This window comes from Carcharodon carcharias, chromosome 18 (genome assembly GCF_017639515.1).
Source record: "Carcharodon carcharias isolate sCarCar2 chromosome 18, sCarCar2.pri, whole genome shotgun sequence".
In the NCBI taxonomy this organism is placed as follows: domain Eukaryota; kingdom Metazoa; phylum Chordata; class Chondrichthyes; order Lamniformes; family Lamnidae; genus Carcharodon; species Carcharodon carcharias.
Window position 1 is genome coordinate 26,572,506 of NC_054484.1, and position 24,319 is coordinate 26,596,824.

At 38.6% G+C, this 24,319-nt stretch overlaps 1 protein-coding gene across 2 annotated transcripts in view; it reads left to right on the forward strand.

Moving 5' to 3' along the window:
• itsn1 (intersectin 1 (SH3 domain protein)) overlaps positions 1-24,319 on the forward strand; it is a 188,687-nt gene that overhangs the window by 114,706 nt on the left and 49,662 nt on the right. For both annotated transcript variants that reach the window (XM_041210808.1, XM_041210806.1), the window contains exons 20-26: positions 1,161-1,393; positions 3,404-3,563; positions 5,388-5,593; positions 13,024-13,109; positions 15,994-16,047; positions 18,671-18,730; positions 22,396-22,562. In XM_041210808.1, coding sequence (XP_041066742.1) covers positions 1,161-1,393; positions 3,404-3,563; positions 5,388-5,593; positions 13,024-13,109; positions 15,994-16,047; positions 18,671-18,730; positions 22,396-22,562 — 966 coding nt within the window. The remainder of the gene's footprint in view (positions 1-1,160; positions 1,394-3,403; positions 3,564-5,387; positions 5,594-13,023; positions 13,110-15,993; positions 16,048-18,670; positions 18,731-22,395; positions 22,563-24,319) is intronic.

The window sequence follows — 24,319 nt, forward strand, 5'->3', positions numbered from 1 at the left end:
CAAAATTGCCATGAATTTAATACTAATGGTAATTTTAGAGGATAGGCATTTAACCCCCTTGCAGTGGAAATGTCACGATTGTGACCTGCTAACTTTCTCATGAGAAAAGTAGTCACCTTCTCTTTCATTTCTCTACCGTATTTAAAAATGTTAGAATTCGCTAAATAAGGCAATTAGGAGTAAACTCAAATAAGAATGGGCAGATACTTCTGGTCAGATTTAGCAAGTTAATATTTAAAAATAAATGATTGTGAAAAATTAATTTGGTTAGTTGGTTGTTTTAATAACTGGAAATTTCATCCCTTGAGGATGAAGGGACATTAACGGCGTTCAGAAAGCTAAATGTGGGGATGACGTTATGGGGATGGTGCATTGTCATGTGTTCACTGTGCATGTCTGTGAAGTCCATGTGTTAATCTCATTGGCTGTGCACTTCTCCAAATCTGGGAATTCTTCCCCCCACCTCTCCCATATATTGATGCTGCATGCAAATGTTGTGATTTTTAAGTGTCAAAGTTAGCATATAAATTTTCAGGATTCAAAAGGTATCAAGTTGTAGCTCTTAGAACAATTTTTTTGCTTTTCAATGTGCTCACTATCCTTAATTGGAAAATAATTTGATTTATTATTGGAAAATGAGAAATTTAAACATTTCTAAAACTTAAAATTTTTGTGATTCCAATGTGTTTGCTGATGCTTAGTCAGCAGTCAGACGCCATGAGCAGAATTTTACAGCCCCATCACAGCGGGGTTGGGGCTGTAAAATAGGACAAGCTGTTCAAAAGTCCATTGACTTAAGCGGGACCAGAAAATCCCGCTGTGGGAGAATAAAATGAGTGCTGTTCCTTTCCAATCAATCGTTTTTATGGTCTATGCCAGTGCTTCATAGACTTTTTCCCAGTGTGACCCAATGCATAGACTCTATGCGATATTTGTCACGTGTTAGACACAGGTATATTAAAATTCTTAAATACTCATTTTCAAATCAAAAACATAGGCAACCATTACGAATTGACTGCAATAGACTAAAGTTTAATTACGGGTAAAGTCGTGTGGTCATTCTAGGGCAAACTCAAGTCTGCTCTCTTGGCACACAATAATGTTTTGAGGACTAACTTTCAAGGCAAAATTCAACGCTGCTAAATTGTTTTTCTTAATAGGTGGACGAAAGTCAGACTGGAGAACCAGGATGGCTTGGAGGTGAACTCAAAGGAAAAACTGGATGGTTTCCTGCTAACTATGCAGAGAAGATTCCAGAGAGTGAAGTGCCACCCAATTTGCAACCAGGAACGAAGCTTACTGCAAAGATTGCTCCTCATACGGTGGCTGCAAGTGTTGCGCAGCCAATGACTGAGCCTGCAATGTCCTCCAATTGGGCAGACTTTAGCTCAACGTAGGTACAAGTGTACAGTTTTCAGTTTTCTCAAATATAACTACTGCCGTTTAATTACAGCTGCAACATCTTGGTGTATAACAGGCACATTTTTTCTTGAATGGATGTACCAGATGGTTAAGTGCAAATTAAGCAATCATTTGACGTCAATAGCACTGTGAGCTTTAGTTGGCACATAAGCTTTTTTAAAAGCTAAAAATATTGTCTAGTAGTCTTTGCACAATATTTTTCTAGCTTTTAAGATTTATCTTGTAGCACCGTTAGAAATTGTGGCAGTCCCTTCCTCCGCCTCTTCAAATTCTTGCTGGGGTCTGGTTCCAGAGCAACAAATAGCCCATTGTTAACTCAGTCAGTTAAAGAAGGCTTAATGTGTGAGTGATGATTGATATTGGACCTAGAATGCTTGTATGTTTAGCTGCTAACCAGGTCTTTTCCTTCATGGTCACTGCTCAGCTACTCTGTGGGGAAGTGGTCTAAATAAGTCCTAAGCTGTCAGCATTTAATTACTTTTTGGTTTAGGGGATTTTTAAATTACTAGGTACATTTCCAGCTCCAGGCCAGTTTGAAAAATATAGTATTTCTATTACCTTAAGAGTGTGATAGATGCTCGTAGAACTTTTTTATACATGGATACCTGCAGGTTTTGAAAAGAAAATGCTGCATTTTTGAATTTAAACATGAACGATCTTAGTTGTGGTTTTAAATTCTATGTTTAAATCGAAAATGGCAATGTTCTGTCATGCGATAATGAGACCTGTCCAGTCAACCTTACCTAGTTACAAACTGCAACCTTGTTTGGCAGAGTCCCTTCAGATAGCTGGAGGTGATGAGCATGGATGAGGGGTTTAAGCAGGAGATTAGCTGAGGCAGGGGCAGAGACGATGCTTTATAAAGGAAAATGCCCCGGGAGTGTAATCAACCAAGCAATTACATATTAAGGAGATGTTCGGATTGCTGTCTAAAAGCTTAGTTAAGGAGGTAGGTTTTAAAGAGGGCCTTAAAAAAGGAGAGACACAGAGCTTTAGGAAGGAATTTGCAGAGCTTTAAGGACATCTCCTTAAATGGTAATGAAAATAAGATACAGTGGAGTAGAGCTAGGTCAAATGGAGCTTGGTGACTCAGCCAGATCTGGTGATGAATGACTAAACCAGTTATCTGCCATAAATGTTCAAATCTGCGCTGACTTGAGGGAATTGGGGGTGGTGGTGGTGGGGGGGGCGGGAGGAGGAATGGAATGGGATGGGGTGAGTGGCAGTGGTAGGTGGCATGCCAGAGGGAAAGGCCAGAGAGAGCAAGGATTTTATTGGAGCTGTGTGTGTCAAAAAGAGGTTAGAATAGGATTGAGCAGATTAGTGGCTGGATAAGTGTTCTGTTGAACAGAGGGCAAAAGCTAAACAGTTTGGAAGTTTGAAAGTGCTGTTGTAGAATGCAGAAGAAAATGGGATTGGCAGGGAATGAGAGTGGTGAGGAATATACAGGTGTGATAAAGGTGATCTTGTCAGTGACTTAGACAATGGAAATAATGAGGCTACATGACATGGCAAGATCAAATGGGGGCTGCCATGACAGACGGAAGAGCTTATAAGGAGGAAAAGTTTAAGGGGTAGCAGGATGACAATGAACACAGGAGAGGGGGCAAGATGAGTTGAGGTGGAACTTGCAATCACGAAGGATGAGCAGTTGCCAGGTGCAAAGACTGTAGGTATCTCTTCCAAACTTACTGTGGGGCCTGCGTAGATGATAAAGAACGAAGACATTAACAGACAGGTGAGAACAAGATGAGTGCCCATGTGCTACAGGTGTAGAAGGAGAGATCAAAGTGAGATTATGTAATCTGGGCTAAACCACCACTGTGGTGGTTTGTACAGTTCAGGTGATGGAACATATAGCCATGTATGAAGACTTTGATAAGCTGAGGTTCTATTAAGACCAAGATGATGATGACCATTTTTAAAAACATAGTTGTATAACAAAGCAACTTTTCAACTCTTGTACGTTGTTTTCACTTAGATGGCCTACAACAGGCAGTGAGAAACCTGAGAGTGATAATTGGGATGCCTGGGCCACGCAGCCGTCACTAACTGTTCCTACTACAGGGCAACCTCGGCAAAGATCAGCCTTCACCCCTGCCACTGTGTCTGGATCATCTCCATCACCTGTGTTAGGCCAGGTAGGTAGTATGTGCAAATGAGCATATCTATCATCGTATTACCATAGTTTGAATATTAAATTCAATGAATTTGAATATAAAATATTGGCAATTTTTTTACAAGAGTAAAGATTTGGTGTTACACTCCATAAACACACTTGTTTCATCTCTGGGCCTTAGGCTGGTATTCAGTTCAGGCTGAGAAAGAAGCCTCTTTACTGGCGATAGGACCACAATGAAATGACCTTGTACACTCAACCCAGCTCCAGGCAACCATGGGTTCATAGCAAAAGAAAATACAAAATTAGATGTCTTGGTCAGACTACAAGGGTTTGCTCTGATTGAAATTGACCCAATGCATGTAATTGATCTAATACTTCTCTAAGAGTTGGATTTGAAATATACAGGCAGCTTTATTCAGGATCCATTTGTATTGTACCTGACCTGGAATTGTTTGGTGTTGGCATTTGGGAACAAACACTTTGCCATTTAAATCACCCAGCATTAATATACTGCAGTCCAAGCATGAAAGCACTCAAAATGTTTGGCTGTAGTAACGCTTCTAACAACTCAATCTTACTGATCTCTTTAATCAGTCAGCTTATCCAAGGTGGGATCTTCCGGCTCCACCTGCCACTGGGATCATCCGGTCCTGCCAAAAGTCAATGGACTTTTGGCTGGGTTGCCAAATCTCCCGCGGCAGGTTTTGCCATGACCGGGCCAGAAAACCCCAATCCCGGTGTTTGTTGACCGATTCCTGGGCCATACATAACAGGTAAGATAACACACCCATCTCTGGCTTGTCTAGCAGTTACTGATTGTAACGTTTACCAGTGCTGCGTGTTTGGATATCAGATGAGGAGAGGATTGGATGTGGCTGTGATGCTGTCACGATTGAAACAGCCAAACAAGATTCACTGTTGAGGGTCAGGCATGAGTAAATGGCTATTTGAACAAGATAACGGAGGGAAATGCAACCATTTAACTGTACCCCTGCAAGGAACTGAGCAGAAGTGCGGAGAAAATTGAGCAAAAGCTGAACAACTTAAAAATATGATTTTTACCTTGGGCCAGTTTAATGTAATGCACACCTTTTCTCCCTCCTTCACTTCAATTTTGTTTCAACATTGAATTTTACGTTGATCAAGGTGAGACATTTCTGCAATTAAATAAAATAATTGCATTAATTACAATATGGCATCACACTTGTGAACTGTCTGAATCCATCTGCTAATTTAGGTGAACTGACAGCTTACAACTTAGCCTTTAAGTCAGTTTTTAACAAATATATTTGGTTTTTGAGTTGAGTTTGGTCACCTCAAGTGAAGCGGGATCCTTAAAGTTGGCAGAAAGGATGCCTTCACGCCATCAGTCTCAACAGAATTATGAAAAAACTAGCCTTGAGAAACTAAATCCACACTTTGATCCACTGTGGCATGCAGATTCACCTTTCCTAAAATAGGAGGTCCAAGCAATGGCCTATGTCACTGGGCATCAGCTCCTGAAAACCAGGTAACTTGGTCCCCTTTACATTTTAATTTTTTAATCACTGCTTTGTTCTGTTTGGATTTTGAGAGCCCGGAGGCTTGGAAAGGGCTTTTCGTTAAAGTAAACATCCTTAGACTCACCAATAACTTTTACATTTCATCGTCCACTTAATAGCGACAAGCTTCAGCCATCTTGTAGAAACACTCAGATACGTACTTGGAACAAAATGTTGTTTTTCCTTATTTGATGTGTTTCATTTATGCTGGGCTGTAGGTTCTTGTGGTGAGCAGTGAAAAAAATGTAATGCAATCAGAACTGGAGTACTGTATTGGCTCTTTTTTCTTAATTATTTGACAGGGAGAGAAGGTTGAGGGACTTCAAGCACAAGCTTTATATCCTTGGCGGGCAAAGAAGGATAATCACCTCAACTTCAACAAAAATGACATAATAACAGTTTTAGAACAGCAAGATATGTGGTGGTTTGGAGAAGTTCATGGACAGAAGGGCTGGTTCCCCAAATCCTACGTAAAACTCATTTCAGGACCTGTAAGGAAATCGATCAGGTATGCATGAAGCTATCATTGATTGTTGTAAAAACTCATCTGGTTCACTAATGTCCTTTAGGGAAGAAAATCTGCTGTCCTTACCTGGTCTGGCCTACATGTGACTCCAGACCCACTGCAAATGTGGTTGACTCTGAAATGGCCAAGTAAGCCACTCGGTTCAAGGACAATTAGGGATGGTTAACAAATGCTGGCCTTGCCAGTAACACCCTCATCACATAAAGGAATTAAGAGAAAAAGTTTAGATTTCTGTTGATGAATTAACGTTGCTACTTTGATTCCTTTTCCTTGATGCTGTCCTGATATTGCATTAGAGTGTGAGGTCAACCTAAAATTGGGAACTTGTTATCTGTAGCAATATCTGCCAGACTATCACCCCAAAGCAGTAGCCCAGCTACCAGATGGTATGAACGTTATATTGTGTAAAACCTTTAGACCTTTCCTAGTTTTCTTCAGTTAATTACAATATAATTGGATTACAAATTGACTTTTTTTTGGTCTAAAGATTGTGTATGGTTTTGGCCTTATGATTAATGTTGGTTTTAAAAAGTGAATGCTGGAAATCTGACATAAAACAGAAAATGTTAGAAATGCATGACAAGTTTGGCATCTGAAATAGCAAGATAAGATCACATTGGATATGATTCACTAGAGCAGATGAGTAGCACTTAAAATGCTGAAACGATTAGCTTTTGACAGGGAATGGTCAGTTAATATTCCAGGTGTGGAGAACTCCATATTTGAATCAGATTTCTGCCCCTGCTACAGTAATGAAGCAGTTCTTATCAAAGTCAGAAATGACATTCTGTGACTGTGACAAAGGCAACCTCCTCATCCTTCTTGACTAGTCTCTAGCCTTTGACCCAGTTGACCACATCATCCTCCAGTGCTTCTTTTCTGTCATCCAGCTGGATAAGACTGCTGTTACCTGGTTCCATTCTTATCTATCTAATCCTAGCCAGAGAATGACTTACAGTGGCCAATCCTCCTGCTCCCATACCGTTAATCTGCTGACCTCCAAAGATTGATCATTGGCCCTCCTATTTCTCCTCTACATGGTGTCCCTTGGCGACGTCACCCGGAAGCACAGTATTAGTTTTCACATGTACTCTGATGACACCCAGTTCTACCTCACCATGACCTCTGTTGACTCCTCCACAGTTGCTAAGTTATCAGACATGCTTATGCCAAATCCAGTACTGGATGAGCAGAAATTTCCTCCAATTAAATACTGAGAAGACTGGAGCAGGACCAAAAACAATGGCTTCAAACTCAGTAACTTAGTTACCTATTCCATCCCTCTCCCTGGCAACATTGCAGTATTAAGCCTGTCTGTTTGCAATCTTGGTGCCACATTAGATTCTTTGATGAGCTTCTGATCTCATATTCATGCCATCACTGAGACCACCTATTTCCACTGCTGTAACATCGCCCAACCTCAGTGCTGTCTCAGCTCATCACCTGCTGAAACCCTCATTTATGCCTTAATTACTGCTAGATTCAACTATTCCAATACACTCCTGGCTGGTCTCCCACATTCTACCCTACGCAAACTTTAGGTCATTCAAATGTCTGCTACCTGTGCCTTGACTCGCAGTAAGTCCCATTCCCCCGTCAGCCCTGTGCTTGCTGATCTACATTGGCTCATGCTCAAGCAAAAGCTTGATTTTAAAATTCTTTGTTTTCAAATCCCTTCGTGGCTTCACCCCTCCCTAAATGTGTATCTCCTCCAGCCTCCCCAGTTTTCCAAGCTATCTGTGCTCCTCAAATCCTATCCTCTTTTTCATTCCCAATTTTAATTGCTCCACTCTCAGTGGTTGTGCCTTCAATTGCCTAGGCTCCAAGCTCTGGAATTCCCTCCCTAAGCCTCTCCACATTGCTTTCCTCTTTTAAAATACTCCTTAAAACCTACCCCTTTAAAACCGATCTCTCTCAGCAAGCTTTTGGTCATCTGACCTAATATCCCCTGGTTTGGTGTCATATTTTGTTCTACAATGTTCCTGTGAAGCACCTTGGGATGTTTTATTCTGTTAAACATATTATATAAATATAAGTTGATGTTGCCAGCTTTCATGATCCACTATTTACATATCACTTCCTTTTTAGATGTTGATTTGTATTTTTTCCCATTTTGTATCCATTCAAAAAGTGCTCATTTATGGATACTGAACACAATAATTGTTAGATAAATGTAATATTCTGAGGGGTATGGATTGATGCATGTTTGAAAGATACATTTTATTTCTGCTCTATTTGGAGAGGGGAGGAGGGATATAGTTTTCTTTTCTGTTTGTGCCTTGTAACATTCCTTGCGATCTACTTCCAGGCCTGAATTGCTGAAGATTTGACCATCAACCAGACAGTTTATGGCCTAATTGATCCCTCTTTTCCTTGTAGAGCCCTTGCATCTATGACACCACAGTTGAGATTGGGACTTGTCTTGTAGGGCGTTAGAGCCCTACTAATCCATGTCCTAACAATCTGCCATCATCACATTAGAACTTTAATGTTTCTGGCTATTTTTAAGCTGGAAATATTATGCGTGAGTTTAGAAAAACAAATTATCTCATGGTTGAGAGTCTTTTGGAAGGGGATAGACCCATCTCCTTCAACCTCTCCACTGCAATGGATTTTTAATGCTATTTTGCGATGTGTAATAGCAATTTTGCATTCTTCCAATCCTTACAAATTGGAGGTTAATGACAACTCATCTTGACTATTAATTATATAATATGCTTTGATATCCAAGACCTTTATAAAATCCTGGGCAACTGACTTCAGCGTAGAAACATCTTATTTTTATTTCCCTCGGTGATCCAGCGCATTAAGCCACGGTATTGTGTATTGAACCATATAGATCAGAGAGGTCCCAGGCTCAATCAGTAGCCTATATTAGCTGACAGGACAATAAACTATAATTGGCCTCAGTATCCCCAGACCACCAAAAATGGGTTCCACTACCTGATCTCAGTGCTTGCTGGTAATTGCACATGTTGTCATTGTTTTAGTGCAGGATTGATCTCTGTTGTGAAGGAAGTAGGTGAGCTCTGCAAAATAATTCCCAGTGTCAACAACGTTGGAGCTGTACCAGAGGACTGGAATATCGCTTATGTTGTCCTAGTATTCAAATAAAGAATGAAACTTCCTCCTGGAAAGTGTAGGCAACTTGGACTAAACAAATGTAGTGCAATACATGCATAGAAGTCATTACACAAGGCAGTCTCAATGGCCCACTGAAGAGCACAGAGTCCATACGCAGTGGTCAGAGTGGATTTGGAAGCAATCTAATTTATCTCCTGCATTTGCTAGAATAATTTGAGGAGAATGATAAATTGATAGATGCAGGCCATTCAGCGTATTAAAAAAATTCTTGCATTTGCAGAAGATCTCCGAGGTCCCATCTCTGAAATTTTAAGTGGAAGTTTGTATTGTTTATCACAAATCTGGTTAGACTGTAGAAAAAAGAGGTGTCATCAATGGAAAAGCTATGTCTGTGGATATTGAGCAGCAGTTTTGCCCTGATCAAGGTCCCTGTGGCAGGTCATTGCAAATGGCTTGGAAAATATCTATAACATTTTCTTATGTCAAACTAAGTGACCGATGTAAGGAAATAAGCATTCACAAAACTCTGCATCAATTAAACAATAGTCAGCTGAACTCTCAGTAAAATAAATGTACTGTTTCTTGCGATTGTAATTTACGGGTTTAGGGAAAGTACATTCTCACCAAAACAATCACACACACTTCCCATTACAAGGAAGACAGTATTGACATTCTAGGACAGAGATGGTTTATTAAGGATAAAATACTAAAAGATGGATATTTGGGTGTGTTTGCGAAAACCTGTCAGAAGATCAGTTGAAGTCCATGAGGACGTTGGTTGAACACAGTTTGTTGAAGATGTGGGGTTGACTAAAAGGCCTTTGTTTGCTGTGCTTTGCTTTTGTTCGCTAGCCTGCTAACACTCACTCTTATGAATCTAGATAGGTAACTATTTGTGTAATGTATTGGAGGGGCTACAGGAACCTGTAGAACTGAAATACAGCTAAAGGAGTGCAATTTCAGTAGTATATTTTATCTAATTTTATCTAAAATAATTATTATTCAGAGCAAGAAACTCTACTTGACTGAACCCAGACTTTTGAACGTATGAACTAGGAGCAGGAGTAGGTCACTCGGCCCTTCAAGCCTGCTCCACCCTTCAATAAGATCATGGCTGATCTGATTGTGACCTCCTGCCTACCCCAATAACCTTTCACCACCTTGTTAATCAAGAATCTATCTAGCTTTACGTTTAAAATATTCAAAGACCTTGTTTCCATTGCCTTTTGAGGAAGAGAATTCCAAAGACTCACGGCTCCGAGAGAAAATATTTCCCCTCAGCTTTGTCTTAAATTAGCAACCCCTAGTTCTAGATTCTCCCACAAGAGGAAATATCCTCTCCACATCCACTCCTACTTCTTACTCTTCTAAACTCCAGCAGGTACAAGCCTAACCTGTCCAACCTTTCTTCATAAGACAACCTGCCCATTCCTGGTATTAGTCTAGCAAACCTTCTCAGGACTGCTTTTAATGCATTTACGTCTTTCCTTAAACAAGGAGTCCAATATTGTACACAGTACTCAGACATGATCTCAACAGTGCCCTGTACAACTGAAGCATAACCTCCTTACTTTTGTAATCAATTCCCCTTGCAGTAAATGATAACATTCTATTAGCTTCCCTAATTACTTGCTGCACCTGTATACTAGTCTTTTGTGAGTCATGTACTAGGACAGCCAGATTCCCCTGAATCTGAGCTCTGCAATCTCTCACCATTTAGATATGATTATTTTCTATTCTTCCTGCCAAAATGGACAAGTTCCTTTTTGCCCACATTATACTCCATTTGCCTGGTCATTGCCTGCTCACTTAACCTATCTATGTCACTTTGTAGCCTCCTTGTGTCCTCTTTATAACTTACTTTCCTACCTATCTTTGTGTCGTCAGCAAATTTAACAACCATACCATCTGTCCCTTCATCCAAGTCATTTATATCAGTTGTAAAAAGTTGTGGCTGCAGCACTGATCCCTGTGGCACACCACTTGTCACATCCTGCCATCCAGAAAAAGACCCATTTAAGCCAACTGTCTGCTTCCTGTTAGCTAGTCAATCTTCTATCCATGCCAATATGTTACCCTCCCCTACACCATGAGATTTTATTTTCTGAAATAACCTTTGATGTGGCACCTTTTCAAATGCCTTCTGGAAATCTAAGTATAGTACATCCACCGGTTTCCCATTATCCACACACGCGACTCCTTCAAAGAACTTCAATAAATTGGTTAAACGTGATTGCCCTTTCACAAAACCATGTTGACTCTGCCTGATTGCCTTAGACTTTTCTAAGTGCCTTGCTACAACATTTTTAATAATAATAGCTTCAAACATTTTCCCTATGACAGATGTTAAGCTAACGGGCCTGTAGTTTCCTGCCTTCTGTCTCCCTCCCTTTCTGGATAAAGGAATTAAATTTGCTATTTTCCAATCTGATGGAGCCTTCCACGAATCAAGGAAATTTTGGAAAATTAAAACCAATGCATCCTCTATTTCACTAACTACTTCTTTCAAGACCCTGGGATGAAGTCCATCAGGATCCTTGGATTTGTCAGCCTGCAGATCCAACAATTTGCTCAATACCACTTCTCTGTTGATTGTAATTTTCCTGAGTTCCTCCCTCCCTTCCATCTCCTGATCTACAGCTATTTCTGGGATGTCACTCTCATCCTCTATAGCGAAAACCAATGCAAAATACCTGTTCAATTCATCTGCCATCTCTTTACTTTCCATTATTAATTCCCTGGACTCACTTTCTACAAGACCAACACTCACTTTGTTAAAAGCAAAACACTGTGGATGCTGGAAATCTGAAACAAAAACAAAATGCTGGAAAAACTCAGCAGGTCTAGTAGCATCTGTGGAGAGAAAAAAAAGTTAATGTTTCAAGTCCTTCAGAGCTGCTCACTAAAAACTCTCACTATCCATCTTTATATTTCTAGCTAGCTTTCTCTCATACTCTAATTTTTCCTTCCTTATTAATATGCTGTGTCTGAGAGAAATTCAGCATATGGGTTTAGGATTTTCACTGTGCACTCTTGCCTGACTTATCACTTCAGGAAATTCAGCATTTGAGTAGCTAAAGAATTCTTTTTATTATTTTTTTAAAAAACTAACGCACTTTCAAATGGTAATTGAGTTGAATGCTTGGGTAGAACTTGGAGAAGAAATACTGCTAGGATTGTACAGTCTTCAGAACGTGGGCTTATTTATAAACAAACTTCCCCCATGCTGTTGTAGCCAAAAGAAAAGGCACTGCCAGGATTTCTGTGAAAACAGCATATTGATGTAGTTGGCACAGTACATGCGACACAGTTGAAAGTAAATATCAAATTTCAAAGCATTTTCAAATCCTAAAAACACTTTTTTTCAAGCAGTCTATTTTGCAATTAATGTCCAGTTGTATTGACAACTAGTTTGTTTTATTTAAAGGCAATCCATTCCAAAGAACACAAGGAACAGATTTGGCATGATTTGAAATTCATGTCTGCTCTGGACTTGGACGAAAATAAAGCTTTTAATTGAGACTTAAAGTGCAACAATATATTGGGTACATCGATAAGTGACTCATTAAAATCTGTACAGAACAAATTGAACATTATAAGCACTGATTTGATGTGAAACTTTGGGTGTCTGTTGCCGTGATACGATGTACATTTGTGCCTATGATCTATGCAAACAGCAGCCAACTGACCTTGGTCAGGAACAGGTGCTGAATGAAGACTTGGCACTTCTCTGCACCTGCAGGGAGGGGAAACCTCAGGGCTACAGATGGTTTTGATAGCAGAAGCTTGGGAGCAGATTGTCAATCTCCTTGTTAACAAGATCAGTATGTGGTACAGATGCCTAAATGAGAAGGAACAAGTCACAAGTTGGAGGTCATGTGGGAGAGGCCATGTAGGAGAAGATTTCTTTGAGAAGAGGTATATCTAATAAAGAAAGAAAATGTAGATAATTTGAATGGATTTGAAGAATTTTAATCAAAACCACTATTTTGGAGCACATTTTTCAGGAACTTGTGCTTTTAAACTGCAACTTTGCATCAATTGTCAAGGCAAAAATTATATTCTGCTGGTCCTGAGAGCAAAAGTGAGCTGATACCCCTTGTTGCCTCCACTCCTCTGTTCCTTAAATTGCAAACCAAAAGCTGAATTAATTGATAACTCGTGATCAATCACAATAAGGGAGTTTTATTTTACATTGGTAGTTTTAGTTTTTGAGTGAATTATTATAATTTCAGAGCATTGCAGTTTCAGAACCCTGTAAAACAAATAATATAATTCAGGGTGTGAGAATGTACAAATAACAACTTAACCATTTGTCCTCTTTGAAGCGTGGATTCTACTTCTTCCGAAAGCCCACCCAGCCTGAAGAGAATGACCACCCCACCATCAAAGTTGTCTGCAGCACAAGGTGATGGTAAGTACATAATTGCTGAGCTTCACTGTATCAGGAAAAGATAAGTCGGTTTCAATTTCAATTTGCAACCCACTGACTTGTGACAGATTTAATGCACAAGACTAAAGTAGATAGTGCTGAAACCTGGTGCTGCTTCATTAAAATTTTTATTCTTATGATTCACAGTTGGCTTGTGATACCTGACATATTTGCATTAAATAGAAGTTTTAAATTGGTTGATGTTTGTGATGTATTAATGCATTGTGAAAGGTTTTACTAGAAATGAAAACATCATATGATTTACTATACATTCAATTGGCAATATCAAACTCTATTAAAACATATTCTTAATTTCAAAGTAGCTTTAAAGTGTAAACAACAAAATCTTAATTTGTCAGGTGACCCATTAATTTAATACATAAAACACAAGCATGCAGATACCCAACCGCTATTTTCCCATATTCATCAAAAAGGTGTTGCCATTATAAAATACAAAATCAGCATATTGTACACATTGCAAATATTTGTTGTTGCCAGGTAATTTTTTTCTGCCAATATGGGGGACAGAGTTATTTTTAAAAGCAGTTCAATTTAGTTAACAGTATAAATTAAGAATTTGGAGTTCTTCCTTAATATGTACCAATTGGCAAATGTAGACTGATTATCAGCAATGTGAATTCAGCTCCATTGTTTTGGGGTATCAAAAGACTTCTGCCTTAAATTAGGCTGAAGTGCTGCTCTTAAGAAAATTTAAGTCAATGTGAGTGTACCAATAACAATACTGCTTTTGTTAGTGACTGGAACAAGAGTCATGGCTTTACCTGAATCAAAAGACAACCCAAAAACTTACCACCATTGTGATTCACCAATCGCTTTAAAATATTGTCTAAAACAGTGTTATTTTGTAGAAAGTCGATGAGCCCCAATTTAGAACCAAGGATATTAGCTTGTATTCATGTGGCATTTTTAAAATCAGCCTTTGTTGTGGAATGGGTAATATATGAGAAACATTTAAAATGTTCAGTTTGGTACAGACTTAACTTCCAGCCTTATTTTCAAAGTTGTTTTATTGTCTCAATTTTCTTCCCTTCTTTCTGCCTTTATTGCAAGCTGTTCTAACTTGCTGAATGGGCCACTCATGATAATTCAAAATCATATTTTGCACCAAGTAGTTCAAATTAAGCAGCATAAATAATTTAGTGAAGTGGGAATTAAGTACCATAATGAATTTTGAATTGTGACTTTTAAGTAGGAGCAGGTTAAATTCTCTGTCCCTCAATTCACAAATTCCAACATTCTGCAGTTCAAACCAAGTGCCGGTATTGGCACTATATACTCTACATTTATTTATTGTATTTCAGTTATTTATTTAGTTTTTACCACCTGTAATACTAAATGACAATCATCAGATGGATTTAATCTGATTTCTACTCGTACTTCTATCATTGTGTATTTAACTTAATAAGTTTTAAATAAGTATATAGACTTATTTTTTACTTTGTGTATTAATTCTTAACTTCAGAAGCCCTTTATTTTATAGTTGAGTATTAAAACACACATACATAAGTGGAGAATTGAGTTTTTATACCTCTGATTCTGCCACCGAGTCCTGCCCCTGCAGTAGATATGGTGTCACTTTTTTCAAACTCTTCCCTCCAATTGTTCTAGTCCAGTTGCCACTCAGATGTCACAACTCTTTTTAAAAATTGTTTTGGCAACTTCCCCACTATGTACCAGTCTGTCGTAGCTTGTGTTCCCCAGTGCTATTGTAAAAGCTGCCTGAGGGACTTTCCCATTATGCTGCACTCAGTCACTGCTCTGATTTCTCCATGCTACACAGAACAAAGGTGAACAGCATTCCAGCGCACTTGATACTTGACAAGGCAGTATTAATAGGGCTCTGTGTAGACTTGCCATTGGGTGATTCAACCCTTAGAGCCAATTGGGGAAAAATACAATCTCTATAACCCAGAGTCAAAGTGGTGGTCCTGACTGGAAAAGTAGCAGGAAACTTGATTTTCCAAAAAAGTTATGCTATTCTTAGATGGTGAAGCTCCATGCACACCCTTGAGATTCAATTAACCATGCCTTTTGCCAGCCTGTGCTTATTCTCTCTGGGTAAATGAGTGTGGCCATATCAGGGAAGACCGTCCTCCCCAAGTAGGGAAAACAAACTCCACCTGTGTGGATTTCTCAGTCACTTGGATTGCACACTCTTAAACGTTTTGGATCACCTGATTGCTCAGAGAGAAATTATATATGCCTTATGATTTTATAAACTCAGATTTATGCCAGCCAATTTTCTACCAACGTGCATATGTTAACAATGCATTATACTCTGAATCATAGTCCATTATCTTCTGAAAATTCTCAAAAAATGTCATTCAAGATCCTAATAAAAGTTGTTTTACAACTCGTAAGAAAAATGGATAAAGCATGGTTCTCAGAATTCTGGATATTATTTAAAATTAGAAACATTTTGTCCATTGTGCTGTGACAGCTGAAAAAGAGCCACACCATTTAATTTAAAACCAGTGTCCTGAGTTGTAAATGGCAAAATCATGGAACGTGATCCCAAAACTGGTTTTAAAAAATAACTTGTGAATCCCATGTAATAAAAATGGGATTTGTCTTTCTTGGCCTCTTAATTAACGGCCTAGAGAATTATGCAACTGCCCCAAGTATCACCCCACAAGACATTGTGTCTATTGTAATTTGTTTCCAATCAGGTTACTGCATTGTTGCTCTAGTTTTTTTTATGTATTGTTAGCTATAACATTGTATCGCTGTCACTACATTGTCATTGCTATTTTTGCTCATTTCTGTGCATCACTTTGACTCTTGTTGTCACTTTACTTTATCATGCTGTACTGTTCTTTTCTTTGTTTTCTGATGTCTGCTGTAGAATCTTGCAGGGAGGAGGCTGCTCCGCCTCGACCTCCCTTTCTCCCAAGGAAAGGTACAGTAACTATCTCACTGACGCTTCTAATGAACCAGTCATGCTTTTGTAGCTCACTTGGAATCTTTGTTTTCTGATTAAAATGGCCTCAATTCAGAAGCATTATTGATGTGTTGCTTTGCATGGAAGAGGAAGTGCATTGAATGCCTTTGAAAATACATAGAAACATAACGATTATAACTGTATATTTTGTAACTTGGCATACCGGAATTTTAAATATATATGTAGAATATTAGAAATGTAGCAAATTATAGCAAAATAATATTTGGTTATGGAGAGAATCTCATCATCAGGACTGCACTTAAATTCATCTATGACAAATAATTGAGATTGGCATCCTTATGTTTGTTTGATAAATATTTCTTTGAATAATAAGTGCTAATCTTATTTGAGTGCAGGCTTAGAGTGTGTATTTAATCCACCAGTGTGAGGGAGCTAAATTATGCACAAGTTGATGAAGAACCATCTACCTGTTTCAGTTCTCTGATATGTTTTAATTTTCCTAAATTATTGACCCTGTTGGACTGTGGTTCCATTAACACCAACAGCTTTCTAGTACCTTACCTGTGATGCTCGGTAAAGCGAGAAAAGAAACTCGATTCTGGATAGTTTTATCATAGCATCTGGCACTTTACAAAAAAGTCTCTGATACAAGCTGCTGAGATTCCAAACAAATAAAGTTTGTTCTTGTCAGATATGGACCGTATGCTTAACTAGTTCAGAATGCCTAGGCTCAAGTTGGCAAGAGCTGAGCCTTCAGAATTTCCAGCTGACAGCCCATTGCTCATGGCAAAATACAGTTGCAATAGCATGGTGGATAATTGTTGGACTAAACCGAGAACCTAATTTCAATTTATGAATTTGAGGGGAAAAAATCTTAATTAAAAACCTGTCGGTATAAAGTCACATGTAGCCACTGGTCACCTTAAAAATGCCATGTTCATTCATTCCTTTTAAGGAAGGAAACCTGTTGATTTTTCAAAATCTGGCCTATATGTGACTGCACATATGAGGTTGACTTTTTATCTCTGAAGTGATATAGCAACCCACTAAGTTGTCATGGTCAGGCAGTAAATGTCAATCTCGCCAACAATGCTCATATCCCAAGATTGATCTTTTTTTAAAAAAAAAGTAAACAGCTTACCAGTAAAGAAAGGACTTGTACACTCTGCACCTCACAAACAGAAATGTTACATAGGTGGTTTAGAAACTCTGTATTCACTTTCCATCCATCAGACCCCTAACTTGCCAACTGAATGTCCCACAACTTTACTGGTCATGCCACAATGTTCTTTATTTTCCTCACCATTCCTGACAGAAAGGAAAGCTTCCCTTATTACACACGAGTTATGCTGTGGCCTCTTTTTTACATACGGTTGAAAGTTCGAAAGAAACTTAGCTGTGGACAGTACTTGCCCAGGAGTGCCTAAAGTTACCATATCTAAATCCAGCATCCACTGAGTTGCAGTGGAATCTTTGTCCAAGAGGGCACCCATGGTAGCATATAGCCTGCCAATGCTCCCTTTTTTAAAAATAAAAGATTCAAGGAAAAAAAAATTACAATGCTCAAATCTTTTTCAAAACAAGTCCTGATAATGAGTTCGTGGGAATTCTCATTCTTGATATGTAGAATTCTAACTTCACTCCATATATTTAAATTAAATGAACTGTGGAAGTCAGCAAAGAAATAGTTTATGAAGAACTAGAGTTGGGTAATAGCTTTTGATTTAGTGTCACTAAATGCTAATGGAAATCTTGTCAGTTGAAGTTTTAGCCTCAGTTTATTCTGATCCTTTCAACTGATTTGCATTGCCAATAAAAACAAATTGCTGGATTTGCACAGCTGGCTCTAGAGGCTAATAATTTGCATGTGGACCTTCAAGGTTTGGTGTTCTAGCATTGACCATTTTCTTTATACTCTAATAATTTGTGCACATTTTTGTCACCAACTATTTTGTGCAGTTTTTTTTTATTTATCATGCTTCTCCCCTCCTTTCTGGAACATGTCCCCTTCAGGGGTACAGTTTCACCAGAATGACTTTCTTATTCAAGAATTGAATTATGAGCCTTGGCGGTGAGTGTTGGCAAAGTAATGGATCAGACCAAGAATTGCAGCCATGCCAACGTACCTAATGTTCACACAAGATGGAGTTTCTGGATGGCGATCAGAAACATGAACTGTTGACTGATTTACTGCTTTCTAAACCAGTAGTGCTGAAACCAATTGTAGCACATGCCCCAGCCCAGGAATTAAACTTGGCACCTTGTTGGCCTGTGCATCTTCATGTAAACCCATTGAGCTACCGTGGAAGATGTTGCCATGTGTTTTTATGAAATTAGATCTGTTCTTATTTCTTTTTTTCAACCACCCCATTTCCGAACAAAGCAAAAGTATAATGCAGTTGAGCACTTGACCTATAGAATAGCAAACCCATTTAACACTTCAAGCGAATCAAAACTTTAAGTGCTGTCTAGTTGATGGCTAGGAGCAAGCATTTGGTTTAGAAGATAGAGATTTGACTTATCTGATATCAATATATAAACTTAAGAAAATTGTATTGCATTATATATTTTATGTATGTCCTTCAACATGATCAAACCATAATGGTCCTCATTTATTCAGATTCCAACTTGAGGGTTCCTTGCCCTTCAGAGACACTCTTTGCTGCTTCTGGTGGAGAAGGTAACTAGAATTTTCTGCTTAAACACAGATGGCAAAACCTGTGTTATAATGCAATATGTTTAAGAAACATTGCAACCATCAGTGTGTGCATGTCTGTTTTTCTTTGCTGTGATACCAGTTAAGTTCTAATATATCTTATTCAGCTCTGTGGTCCTACCTTATGCTCTTGTTGAAAACGTTATTCAGCTATTATTGGGAGGCTCATAAAATAACAGTAACCAACTTAACAAAAACAGATTTTAGATTTAGAACACCCATTGTAGCAACATTGAAAAAATTAATCACGTAAGTTTCATTATTTCAGCCCAGAATTTCCTGGAATTTGCTGTAACTGTGGGTAGAGCGGACTTGAGCAGTTTTTGTGTGTGTCACTGGATTTAAAATTAAATTCCCTCAATTGTTTGTAGCACTCCCATCTAATATGCCTGCTAATTCATTTAGCTCTGCCCCATGCAAAAGTAAAATTACGATGGGATTCCTGGACACCTGTGAATAAATTTACACAACTTAAGTGCAGCAAGGTCCAAAGTCACCTGATTTGGATTTCTAATAATGTTATTGAGTTTTCTAACATTTGATAGTGACTTTCTTTGTGATGTAAAAAAAATCTTGCTTTTTTTAAAAGATTTCTTAGCGTTTTACATTTTTGTACAGAGACCTGCACTGAGCATTGTCAGTCTCTGTACCTTAAATTTTTTAAGTACCCCCATGTGTGCCTAAGGATTAAGCCTTTCCATTCTTTATAACAATAGAAGAGAAGAGCAGCAGATACGAGGGGCTGCGACAGCGAGTCTCCATGACGGAAAATATATTTCTCCTGTCAGCACTGTTGCATTCATGTTTGTTTTACAGTGATTTTTATATTGGGTGTAGGCAGATGTGCTGTGCAGTTCCTTTCAGCCCGATTGACGCAGAGACAGGCTTGTTTTCTGTGCAAGTACAATTCAGGAAATTTAAGCCATAGTCACTTAGATTTAGCATAGCACTGTATTTACTATTCCCCCACCACCAAAAGAAAGATAAGCCTTTAATTATAGGCTGCAACTTTGCATGGAACTCCCAGTTTAAACACCTCCCCTTGAAATGGAAAAAATATATTGCAGCTTTTATATTACCAATATGTTTTCCTCAGTTCAAAAGAACTTTGCTTTAATTTTAATAACCGCAGTTTTAAGAACTTTTTTGCATTGTACTATCATGATTCATCAGACTACTTAAATCTCAGTTCCATGTAAATCATTAAGATGTTGATTTTGTAATTAAACAAAGTTGATGCAAAAATCTTGTCGAAGCTTCAGGTTTTTAACTGCTCCGTGAACTGTCATAATGCTAGGTGGTTGCATGAAGAAATCCTGAAATGTTTCGTATACGAAGTTTACTTAGCTGGTTTTCTCCCCTTACTCTATTACATTTAAGAAGTATTTGGATATGCACTTGCTTGGTATACAAGGCTATGGGCCTCGTGCTGGAAAATGGGATTAGAATAGTTAGGTACTTGTTTGACCGGTGAAGACTCGATGGGCTGAAGGGCCTTTTTCTGGGCTGGAGACTTCTATGACTCTATGACAGGATGCTTTTGAGTGTATGCATCTTCTCACTGATGTTGAGAATTTGTCATACATCGAGTTTCAAGTCTGGGAAAAAGTTTGCTGGTGTTTATTAATCTTGTTAACTTTCTTAGTGTTCCAGGTAGAACTAGTAGTAATATTTAGTTTCAAATCTTTGAAAGATATATTTTTAAGAAAAGTAAACTCTTTTCTGATGCTACCTTGAAAAGCAGGGAAGAAAGTTCAGTAAACAAAACTTCAAAGTGTAACTATATAACTGAATTGCAAAACTCACCTGATAAATTAAGGTGGTATTACCTTTCTTCACTAAGCACAGCAAATAACACAACTGTGAAACAACTAGCTACATTCAGCATCTGAAATTAATAATATAAAACCATTAACAAGTGGTAAAAACTGGCAGAATTCACTTTGACACAGATATTAGGAAGTGCTTGTCTCATTTGCAAAGTGAAGAGATTTGAAAACTTGCCTTGTCCTAGAGAATAATCTTGTTAGCATGTTATTTTGGAATGAACACAGTGGTAGTTTGGCTAAAAATAGCAGTTTTAGTCCAATATTATTTTTAGTCCATGCACATTGCACTACTAATTATCTATCTGCAGTGCATATATGTTGAATCCTGCTTATAGTATTGTCCAGTCAATCATTTTAATTCTGCTCCTCAATATAACTTTGAAGCAGTCGGTTTTAGAATCGAGTGAAAATGAACATAACTAGTCTACAATTTAACTAACTGTGTGTGTGGATGATTTTCAGTCTAGTTGCATTTCACTAACACAAGTGTATAGTCATTGTTGTTAACAGACCATGAAATTCTAATTTGGCTTGTTGATTATTGCCCGGAAAGATTAATCAATACATGTCGGCAGTCATGTGAATTTTAGGTAGCATTTATTTATTTTAGGCAGCATATCTTTATTGTTGGCCTTTGGTTTTGACTTTGAGATATTAAGAAATCTGAGTCTGAAGCCAAGGTTGAGAAGCAGAGAGTGGTAGTATATGTAGACAAACTGCTCTGATTTGGTGGGAGTACAAACAGCTTAAGAACAGATTCTTGAAGAATTTGGAACAGTGGGATAAATATTTTACTTTCATTGTTGGTACTCTGCTCTGATAAGATGAAGTGACCCTCCCACTGGCTGTAAGTGATTGAAATGAGGTTTCATAAATGGAGCCCTTTCCAGTATTTCCAAATTGACACAATTTGGCACTGATAATCAGCAATCTCATTCAGAGGCTATGTTTTGACCTCCCTCTGATTTTTTTTCCATGAACTGACACTGGTGTTATACAGATTACTCGTTTAATGCTGGAAATAATGTATATTTTTTGGGCAACATAAGAAGGCATGTACTTGACCTGGAGCACTGGATATTAAAACTCAGTGACAAGAATAGAGAAGTATTTATTTTCTTAGTGGAAGAGCTCCCTTGGTTTTTACAAGTATTGTGTGGCTTTGGGATGGGCTACAGTTCTATTGGCAGGAAATTTGTATACATGCATGAGAATTGGTGCAAGTAGCAGCAAAATGCTATTTTATCTTGATTTAATTAGCACACCGGCAATTACATTTTAATTGCATGCCTTTGTAGTAATTTAGAACAATTAGATTCACATTAAATACCAATTTTTAAATAAGCATGATAAATTCAATTCTGTTAATCATGAATTTATAGTGAGTTGCAAGGAGTTAGATGTCATGAATTTAATGTTTTTCGGTCCTTAATGCAAAAAAGGCACAAGCTAGATTCAGCTCAATTTTGCAGGTTGCAGTTGTTGGAAAGGTGGAAGTTACCATCCTAGAAAATTGATAAAATGCTACAACTGCGCAGTTTTTTAAAGACGTTTTCATTTATTTCAACAGCTTTTAACTTTTGAGAATTAATATTAATTAGTCAGCAGTTCCGACTCATGACAGAAAAAGTGCAATGACAAGAAAAGACTATTTGCCCCCTCGCTGTAGTATTTGGAGCATCTTTGATTTGCCTTCGAAAATTATTCCAAGCATTTATTACTACTTCAATACAAATAAATATACTGTGCTCATTTTTTTTCTGAAATTATTCAATCTGCTTTTCATCTTCCTTTCTTTAGAATTTGTTGCTATGTACACATATGAAAGTAACGAACCAGGGGATTTAACTTACCAGCAAGGAGATGTGATTCTTGTGACAAAGAAAGATGGTGATTGGTGGACAGGAGTTGTAGGAGAAAAAGTGGGCGTTTTCCCATCCAACTATGTCAGACCGAAGGACTCTGAGGTGAATTAACTATGCTGTCTTCTCTTCCATTCCCTTCCCCTCTACCCACAAAACTCCCCATGTTAATTGTAGTGTTCTGAAGTTTTGAGTGTTTCTTCTCTGGGTAAACTGACAAAAATTTATAGTGACAGTTGTTATAATTCCTTGTATCTTACAGTTAAGTAAATCCTGATGTTCCTACTGGAAGTTACGTGGTGTAATATCATTGTTCGTCAAATCACCTATTTTCCATGGGCTGAATTTTGTTGGCCATCTGCAGGTGGAAGAGTGGGCCCTTAGTGGGCAATTAATGCCCAATTAAGGGCCTCATCCCACTACCCCACTGAATTAATGGGCAGTGGGAGAGGCCAGCACGCAACATGCAGCCCGTGAGATTTAATCCTTTGGGCTGCTGACCAATTCGAGGGGAGTGACAATCAGAGGCTCCTCCCCATAGCATTGCCTCCCCAAGTCCATTCTAACCCCCCCCCCCACACCTTTCCCTGTGCTACATGCCCCCCAACCCCACCTTGTCGGGTCTTCTCAGCCTGTCTGCAGCAAGATCCTGCTCTGGAGACGGGCGGAAGTCCCATCTCATGCTAATTAAAGGGCTGTCAATCAAAAAATTACAGCCCTACCATTTAAGCTTTGGTGCGGGGAGCCCTCTCTGTATAATCCAGCCCCATATCTGAGGACCTTGTGGTAACAGAAAATGTTGAGTCACTTAAGGATTGACATTGCTTTTTAATTTTAGCACAAGTATAAAACTAGACTATTAACTGGATGAATTTTCCTTTCCACCCAAATTTCATATCTGAGAGGCAACTACCTGGACACCATTACAAATAAAGCATTTGTCCGGGTTTTGACATTTGTACTTTTCTGCTTTTGCTATCTGAGAATATATTCCAGGCCATTGCATTGCAAGTGGGAACTTTTTATTCTCATTCATGTTTTCTCTCATGCATTTATTCAAATGAGTTTTACTCACTCAGCCATCAGTAGTCAAAGTCAAGTAGAACAATGTGAAAATTGAATGCACGTAAAATATTTTTGGATTAAACGGACCATGTAGTGTTTCTTAACTTTATTCCACTCATGAAGCAAACTGGTACGCTGCACTTGGCTGTTGAGGCTTTTGCGATCCCATCTGAGGTTACCCCGGGACAAGCCTGATCCCAGAGTGGAACCCAGCTTGATAGATCCTAACTTTTTATTTGTTTGTTAGATATGTGGAGAGAAGCTACTGAACAGAGGCACGGGGTCAGCTGACGAATCTTTATCAAAAGAATAAAACATTTATTCGACAAGAAAAGATGAACTATATTACAATACTGCTTCACCCACAACTATACCTTTACATATATATACAGATTTGTAAGGATAACACAAGTTACAAAAGCTATCTTATACCATAATGTACACAGTAAGTACACAGTCCATTTAAATCTATGGCACCCTGTGGTCAGACACACCACACTCTGAAGTGACAGGTGCTACCTCAGCCAGATCCTCCTCAACACCCCAAGATGCTTGTCACACTGAACCAACCAGTATCACTGAATTCTGTCCTTCACACGAAGGTTTCCAATCGCCGCTTTCCAAGATCTTGCCTTGGAATCTTCTCCCAAACCCACACCTTCCGCAAGGGTTCACCTCCAGGGTTTCTGATGTTCCTCTTCCCTGGGTCACCTCATGCTTTCAAGCTGTCTTCCGCCACTGTCTGTCTGACTCAGCCGTCAACAGTATGCCACTGCTTCACACACCCATAGCAAAGA